The following is an 8,934-nucleotide window of genomic DNA, read 5'->3' as shown; positions in this document are numbered from 1 at the left end:
CAATTTCAAGCTCCCTATGTGATGTCACTGAACGTGGGAAGGAGGCATGCACAATCCACGCCTGAAAAGCCACTCCTATCCCACCTAGGACGAAATACAAAGTTCTCACTATGGCCGCCTACACGGCTCTACGCGGGCCAGACTGGCTGCCTTTCTGCTCACTCTCCCGCTTGGAGTCCTCCAACTGTCAAGGCTGTTCCCACCTCAGGGGCTTAGCACTTGCTGTTCCCTCTGCTGGCAATGTTGTTCCTTCAAGTCTCTGCTCAAACCTAGGCCTGACTCCCCCTCCAAAATAATCCATCCTACTCGCCCTCCTTTTTCCATAGGTTTTCTTGTCTCTCGGTGTTTAACTGTGTATGTATTTGTTCATTCGTCTGTCTTCCTCACTAGAACGTAAATTCACAAGGGCTCACGGCTCTGTCCCCAGCCCCCGGAGAGAACAGTGCTTCACACAGTCTGTGCTCAGTAAACTTCTGTTGGCCGAATGAACCTACTTCCTGTGGTCAGGCAGGCAGACCCTGCCTGGGACGATGGCCATGAATGAGCTGTGGCCCACGAACCTACTTCCTGTGGTCAGGCAGGCAGACCCTGGGACGATGGCCATGAATGAGCTGCGGCCCGCATCGGTGAGACACAGGAGGCCCCAGGGGGAGGCCTGGAAATGTGGAGGGGCCCTACTGTCCCCGGGAGGGCTTGGGTGTCAGGTGACCGTTACCCTGCTCTGTCAGGTGGCATTTCTGTCTAAAGCAAGAGAGCTCCTGCTTGGTCTCTCTCCATGGCTGCCCTGCCTCAGCCTTACCCAATGCCCAGTCCACGGGATCTGCCCTGCCTCCGTCGAGGGCGCTGCCAAAGCTTGGGAGTGAACCATGGATCCATAAAACTCAGAGCTTGGAGCACTGGGATTGTCCTGCCAGCATGACCCTCCATGGGGCCCCCACGTTGGAGTTGTGGGGGACAACCTGGCACCCAAGGCCTGTCCAGCACCCGTTCTCCAGCTTTTTCTAGGATAGCTCCAGGGACAGGGAGTCGTATGCATTCGTTCAATCAACGAGTAGCTATCGAGCACTGCCCCACCCTGGGCAGCCACTGTTCCAGGTGCTGGAGAGTCAGTGCTGACCCCAAAGACAGGCCTCCTGCCCTCACCGAGCCTACATCCCACCGAGAAAGGACATGACAACCAAGCGAACGAGTTGACAGCTAATAAACTTTCAGATCACGATGAGCGTCATGGAAGCAACTAGAAGAGAGGGCGGGATGGAGCACAGCTGGCGTGGTGGAGAGTGCCTTGGCAGCGACTCAGAGAAGGCAAGGCAGGCCCTTTGCAGGCGGTGGCACCTGAGCCGAGCCCCGAACAAGCAGACTCACCCAAGCAGTGAGAAACAGCAGGTGCAAAGGTCCTGGGGCAGCCATGAGCTTGGCATCCTAGAGGTCCAGGGAGAGAGCAGTATGACGGGAGCGCAGGGGGTGCGGGGAGCGTGGAAGGGGTCAGAGGGTCAGATCACGCCGTGGACCGCGCTGTTGGCAGTGAGAGGCCACTTGAGAAAAATGATGGGACTCGTGATGGGCAGCTCAGTGTGGAACCCAGGTACAGAGGCAGAGCGGAGTCGGGAGACCAGAGAGGAGTCCGTGCGGTGGTCTGGTGAGACCTGACAGCCGCTGAGAGTGAGGTGGCCACAGGGAAGGTAAGGGAGAAGTGACCAGATGTGGGTTACAATATGAAGTGTCCCTTCTGAAAATCCCCGACCTAGTCCCAAGCAAATGAGGAAAAAGGGATGCGTCCACAGTCGGGCCGAGAGGTCGGTCTAAAGGGCAACAAAGGTCCAGCTGGAGAGGACGCAAAACAGCCTAGAGCGAAGGCTACAGATGGGGGAGGGGGTGTGAGACCAGAACGCGGGACGCAGCTGGCCGGTGGGGGGCCCTACCTCCCACTTCTTCCCGCTCTTGGAGCTCCCACTTCGCACCAGGCACTGTGGACACTCTGCCTCAGCGTCACACTCCAGAATGCTACCCACACGTGAGTGAGAACAGAGAGGGAAAGACCCTCGACAAGGTCGCACGGGTCTGCCTGATTCCCGAGTCCTTTCCACCACCGCGTTCCACAGACCTCGAGCTGTCCCAGGCGTCCCTGGTGCTGGGCACGGTGCCCTCGATGCCCCCTCCCCACAGCAGGGCGGATGAAACAGGACCCACCAGGGGCTCTGCTTTTCGCTGGGACCTGGGAAACTGGCCCCTGCAGTACCACAAGCCTTGGAGAAAACGGAACCATTTGTCCCTTGGTTTGGAACGACCACCACTGCCACCATCTCCAATCCAGGCCATAGGCAGAAGAAAGGGCACCTCAACTCTTGGACTGACTTCTGGGTCCCAGAGGTCACTGTGAGGCCAGGGAGGCTGCTGATGGCCACTAGAAAACTGCTGGCCCTCCTTGGCTCTCCCCGTTCGAAGGCCCTGTGAGGAATCCTGACCGCTGGGTCCAGCCGGCGGGCCCCCATCACCGGCTCCCAGCAGCCCTTACTCCTGGGGCTCTGAGCCCAACCCCCAGGGAGAACTCCCCTCGCCGTCCTTCACCCTGACATATCCAAACGAGTCTCCCCACTCCCTCGCATCTCCCAGCCAGAGGTACACAGGACTCCAGTGCTTTTCAGCAGGTAAAAAAATTTTAATCAGTTTCTTTTTTGCTTATTACAGACTGTGGACATAGATTTTAAAATCAAATACGAAAAACAAAAAGAAAAGTAAAACTTACCCACAGTCACTTTCTCCTTCTTTTGTGGTTCAGTAACGTTTACCATGTTTATAACCATCTTTAGGTGGCAGGAAAAGCAATAGGGATTTTCCCCAAATCCCTCACATCCCACCATCCAGAGTTAAGCACAGCGTGACCTCGGGGAATAGCCTTCCGGTCCCTTGTCCCATGTAGATTGGACAGAGAGTTGACGAAATCACAAATGTAAATTTTTGCTCTTCTTTGCAAATAGAGGTGGTACTTTACCTACAGTCACGGTGGTCATTCTCTCTGCCTAACAGGTCATAAGCACCTTTCCAGAATACACAGATAAGCGTGTCACCTGGAGACCCACTGTATGACTGCTCCATCCAGCCTCTAACAAGCCCCAACGGTCGGACATGCAGTGTATTTCCAAAGTTTCACCAGCATAGGTCATGCTGGAATATGGTCCAGGAGGGAGGGCCCAGTCCGGCCTGTTGGCTGCAGCACCCAAGCACCTGGCACAGAGCTCAGAACAGAGGGCTCCACCAACGTCGGCTGGGTTTGTGAGCCAATGCGAGCCACAGCGGGCAGCCTCCTAGCTCCGCCCCGACCTGGGCCTCTCCGGCCCCCTCTGTCCCCACCAGGACTCTGGGGCCTCAGCCCGCAGCTGCACTCGGGTTCCCCAAGGCTGCCCTAATAGGTCGCCTTGTTCTCTGCTCTTTCCTCCCACCCCTCTTTTCTCTGCCACCCTAACCTCACCCTCATTTCTTCCCAGCCCACTGCACATCTGCCTCAACCCCACTGCCCTCGGAACTGCTCTCTGAGGTCCCCTGCACACCCCAACTCGAGTGCTGGCTTCAGGGCAGCGGTGGACACACTGGGCACCGCCCTCCCCACCCCACACGCCGCAGTGTCTCCCTGCCTCCACGCTGCATGCCACCTGCCTCCTCTCCTGCGGGACTCTGCACTGGTGGGGGATCAGCCCACTTCCGCACCTCCATCACCCCTCAACAGGGAGGTCCCAACTCTAACACAGCCATTCACGAAGATGCCCTGTGCTGCTGCTGTGTGTGGCACCCTCCTAGGACAGACATGATAGGTGCTGATTGTAGGGGGACAGGCCTCAGCCCCCCACCAAGGAATCCCAAGTAAAGAGAAGCTATATCTGAAGCAAACAGCCCCAACCACCTCCATCTGCCAACTCCTAAGGCGCCTCCAACTTCCCCTTTGGAGCCTGGAGCTACTGGTGCCACAGAGACACATGTAGCCCCCACAGCCAGGGTGTGTCAAGGGCTCAGACCAGGGACAGGCGGGAGCTGTGCCAACACACCCACGGCACCTGCCCTAGTCTACGGAGCCATGTGAGGACTCTCGGGGGAAGCGAGGCTTTAGCTGAGCCCTGAAGAATGACCAGGGCTTCCCATTGGGGAAAAGGATTCTGGGAAGTGGACCAGGAAGTCTGAGGAACAGATAGGCCAGAGTGGCTGGAACCAGAGAAAGCGGGAGGCAGGGGAGCCTGAGGCTGAAGCACTGGCAGGGCCCAGGGGGTCCTGGACGTCCCTGCAGCCCAGGCTCCCTCTCCCCCTGGGGCGAGGTCTCAGCAGCCCTGCCAGCCCCATCATCAGCCACATGCAAATGTTTATCCAATGGAGTTCCACAAACTCAGCACCCCAGCTGAGCAGAGCATCTACCCCGGGCCTGCCCCTTCCCTCAGGGTCTTCCCAGGCACAGAGGGGGAGTCCCCAGGATTGTCAAGAACTCCTCCCTCAGCAGCAAATCCTACCTGGATCTCTCCCTTCCCAGCCTAGGGCCGCCCTTAGCCCTACACAGGGTCTTCACCATCTCTTACCTGGGCCGAGGCCCCAGCCCCATCACCTGCACTCAGCTTCCGATCCAGCACCCAGACAGCTGCCCCAAGTTTCCCAAATGCTAAGCCAGATGCGTGAGTGTGTGGTGGGCGGGCGGTGCACACACACACACACACACACACACACACACACACACAAGCACCAGTTAAACATCTTCCCTGGCCCTGATTCAACATTCCCCAGTGCCTGCTGCATGCCAGTATCTGCTGGCACTGGGACACAGCGGCGAGCGTGTCCTTGCCTTCCTGTGGCTCATCTAGTGAAGACAGACATTAACTACATACGTGGTGCCGATAATTAAAGGCAGTCGCGTTTCATGTCAAGGGGCTGCATAGAGATATGGGAGTCTCTTTCAGAGGTCGCTCGGAGCCCTCCGTGGGCCAGCCCCTACCCGCATTTCCAGCTCTGCCTCCCACGACCCTCTCCTCCCCGCTCTGTTCCCAACAGGCCCCCGCCGGATGCCCTTCGTCTGCGCCCATCACTCAAGGTCCCGTTCAAAGGCCACCTTCTCCACAGAGCCTTCCCCAAGCTGCCTCCCGAGTCCCTTTTTTCCACAGCTCGTCCACTGTTTCCCCCATCGGGCTGGAACTTTCTTGAAGACAGGATTCTCACCTTTTTCACCTCCGTTGTTCCCCCAGATGCCTCGTACGTAGCATGTGCTTAATTAATACATGCTGGATTCACCTTTGTCCTCCTTCCGACCCCAACTCTTTCTTGCAGGGTTTTTGTCCCTTAGGAGAGGTCCCTTTGCTCTCACTGCTGTGAGCGTGGTGACCTGCCCCACCCCACCCCCAGAGCCAGGAAGAAACACAGCTGGAGTTCACCTTGTTCCCTGGGGCCTCTCTGGCCCAGGATGGTGAGAAGCCAACACCCCCATCTCCCAGCTCTGGGGACCTACCAACTGACCCTCTGGGGACGACAGTACAGAAGCCATCCTTCCCCGAGCGGGGTGGTCAGGAAGTGCGAATTCTCACCATGTCCTGCCTCCCAGCCTCTCAGCAGGATTCCCACCCTACCCTGAAGCCCCTGCCCATGTCCAGGGTGTCCTACTGCCCCCTTGGACCATTCCACAAACCCACCCCACCCATCTCCTCCTGCCCCTCCCCCACCCTGCCCTCATGGTTCTCCGAAGTAGACCCAGCACTATGCACCACACAGGTGCTGGGGGCCTGCCTTTCCTCCCGTGGCATAGAATGGACAGGCAGCCAGGCACCTTTCCACGGGCTCACTCCCATCAATCCTCTCTCCTGCACCACAGCCTTCTCCGTGCTCCTGGATCATTCCCAACACACAAGACGCAGCATGCAAACTGGCCTGAACATCGCCCCCTTCAAAAGCCTTCCTGACCTTAAGCCCCCCGCCCCCACCCCCGGGTCTGGCCTCTGCTCCCTTTATTAAACTCCTGAGAGCAGAAGTGAGAGGTCCAGATAAAGAGATAAAGGGCATAGCTCTGCCACCAGACTGCTCAGCTCGGCGTTCCTGCTTCCAGGATGCTGGACTTGGACTAGGGACCTCTGTGCTTCTGTGAGCCAGCTTCAGGTCTGTCCCGTTCCCTCCCCACGCTCGCCCCAGCCGCCCCTGCCTCGCCCTGCAGCTCTCTGCGTGGCTCCTGCTCAGGTCTCAGCTCTGGAGTCCTCCGAGGACTTTCCTGACCCTTGTAACTCGAGTGAACCCCCCTTGCCACCCTAACGTCTGTTAGTTTCTTCATAATGCGCTCCTCTACCCAACATTCCAGCATTTGGGGATTTACTGCTGTCACCACACTGAATGAGGAATATGCGGCCACTATTTGTGAAATGAATCTCACAGTCTGTGATTTAAATGTCATTATGCCCATTTTTCAGATCCAGAAGCTGAGGCTCAGAGATGAAGTCGATACTCAGGTACTCCCAGCTACTAAACAGCGGGCCTAGGGGTGCACTCAGGCCAGCCCACCTCCTACAAGGCCTCCAAGGCCAGGAGACAGACCGAGGGTTCCTGTTTTCTGAACACGCATCTGAAGACAGACCAGGCGCAGGAGTGTCTAAGGCAGTGCCTGAGAAGTCACTGGCACAGCGGCCCCCCGACTCCACAACAGGGACTCGAGGGGTGGAGCAGGGAGAATGGAGGGCGCCCACTTAAAAACTGCAGGGGCGTGTTTCACAGCCAAGTCCAGCCCAAAGGCTCCCCCAGATTGTGAGACAGACCCAGGAGTTCAGAGGGGCCGCCTCGCCCAGAACGGCCACCGTTGGCACTTGCTGTGTGCCAGGCCCTGGGGCTGGCGACTTCACGTCCTTCCTGCGCTCCCAGCAGTCACGCTGTGGTTGTCCCCGTTTTCTAGATGAGGAAGCTGGGACCTTACAGCTGCGGGTGGAGACAACTGGGGTTCGAGCCCAGGTCCCTGCTCCCGTGCCTGCTCGGGCGACCATGACACGGTCAGTAGGGTGCCTTCCTGCTGCCCAGCAAAGGAGGCTCACCCCATACCCTAGTGAAACCACTTGGGCCCCACACTCCACGGCCCAAGGGAAGGGACGTGACGGGGGACAGAGTCCCGTGGAGATGGAACGAGCACGTGGCATGAAAAGACACAGATGACAGGTGCGAAACAGAGGCTTTAATCAGAACGGCGATGAAGGCGCTAGGGGCTGGGGCCTGCAGGGGGCGGGGGCGCACGGGCGGGAGGAGCCGGGACGGAGGCGGGCACTGAGCCACGCCTCGAAAACTATTTCTGTGACTCTTGTTCCAGCCTCTGCCCAGGCCATCGGCCCAGATCCGAGAATTAAGCCCCTGAACTGTGCTTCTCAGTGCTCCTCCTTCCCAAGGGTACGTGGACTCAGATATAAAGAGGGAACGGCGGAGAAGGGCAGGCCTGGGCTTGGGCAGGGGAGAGTCTGCTAGAGCCAGGCCTGGGAGCAGCCCTGGAAGAAAACTCTGGAACGGCATGCTGCCCCCAGCATTCCCTAACTCCCCGGGTGGGCCTGCCCAGCCCAGCCCCTGCCCACCCTCAGAACCAAAGTCCAGGCTTGGGGGGCCATCTCTACCGCACCCTGGAGGGCCAAAGGGCAAATCTGGAGAGGTGGAAGGACAAGTGGGCTTTCTGGAGTCCTCCTGCAGCCTGCTCACCCGCCATCCAGAGGGGCAGACAAAGCGAGGCCAAGGGCCTTGCAGAGCGAGGAGCAGCAAGGAGGGGACAGGATGTACTGAAGGAATCCGGGTTCTCTCCAATCGTGATGGCCCCACGGCCGTCTCCGAGTCTCTGCCACCCCCTCCCAGCCAGAAAGAGCTTTGGAAAGGCAGGCCCCACTCAATCGGCCCTGAGCAAGCCCTGCGGGGGCGGGGGGGGGTTGGCTTCCAGGAGCCCAGCGCCTATCCAAGGGGTGGCATCCAGAGGCTACTCTCCAGGATGGGGACAGATGTGGCTATGGCAGGACACCCGGCAAAGCCAAGGGCCAGGAAACAGAAAAGCCAGGATGAGACACTGGACACAGGACCCCACAGACCCAGAGGCAGCCATGCGGGTCACCGGCCAGAAAGGCCAATGCCTCCCCCTGCCTTGCCCCAGCCCAGGCTGGCTACCAGCCTCAGCCTCCGGCCCTCAGGACCCCCAGACACCCACCTAAACATGGCTTAGGAAACTGACTCATGGAGAACAACCGCTCCAACCCCAAGAAAGGCAACGGGACGTGGGAAGGGGAAGCGATGGGAACAGCAAATACCTCCCTGGCCCCGCCGTGCCACGGAACAGCCGGGTCTTGAACGGGACTGGCCAGAGCGGGGAGAGGAAGGCCAGGAGCAGGGGTGCGGCCCAGACAGCCTGTCCCTGCCCACCCCTCCTCGCCCGTGCACCACAGGGGAAGGCAGGAAACTGGCCGCACTTTGGTCACTTCCCCCAACTTGGATCCTTCAGCCTTAATGCCCTGAGCCTTCCTCAACCCCACACTCGCAGCCCACCCCAGTAAACAGCCTCTCATCAAACAGAAAGAACAGAGGGAGGGGGCGGGAGGGGGCCGTGGCCGGGGTCGGGACGGGCAGACACAGGAACGGCAGGCAGCCTGGATGGCTCTGGCTGCTCTGCCCTCCTAGCACGAGGTGACAGGATGGATGGGCAGCAGGCTCCCGAACTTGAAGTGCTGGCCACACTCGCAGCCCACCCCAGTAAACAGCCTCTCATCAAACAGAAAGAACAGAGGGAGGGGGCGGGAGGGGGCCGTGGCCGGGGTCGGGACGGGCAGACACAGGAACGGCAGGCAGCCTGGATGGCTCTGGCTGCTCTGCCCTCCTAGCACGAGGTGACAGGATGGATGGGCAGCAGGCTCCCGAACTTGAAGTGCTGGATCACAGGGAACTTCTCCAGGCACTGTGAGGAAGGGGGAAGAG

General features: G+C 59.1%; 1 protein-coding gene across 1 annotated transcript in view; it reads right to left on the bottom strand.

The window, feature by feature from the left end:
- Nucleotides 1-7,149: 7,149 nt before the first annotated feature.
- The window catches only part of PTPA (protein phosphatase 2 phosphatase activator), a 26,449-nt gene continuing 24,664 nt past the window's right edge, over nucleotides 7,150-8,934 (bottom strand). Inside the window, exons 10-11 of the mRNA XM_006918048.3 lie at nucleotides 8,837-8,914; nucleotides 7,150-8,636 (exon numbers count right to left, since the gene is read on the bottom strand). Of these exons, the coding sequence (XP_006918110.1) occupies nucleotides 8,837-8,914 (78 nt within the window). The 3' untranslated portion in view covers nucleotides 7,150-8,636. The remainder of the gene's footprint in view (nucleotides 8,637-8,836; nucleotides 8,915-8,934) is intronic.

The sequence above is a fragment of the Pteropus alecto genome, unplaced genomic scaffold (genome assembly GCF_000325575.1).
Source record: "Pteropus alecto unplaced genomic scaffold, ASM32557v1 scaffold67, whole genome shotgun sequence".
Taxonomy (NCBI): Eukaryota; Metazoa; Chordata; class Mammalia; order Chiroptera; family Pteropodidae; genus Pteropus; species Pteropus alecto.
This window is presented reverse-complemented; position numbering and strand designations above follow the sequence as displayed.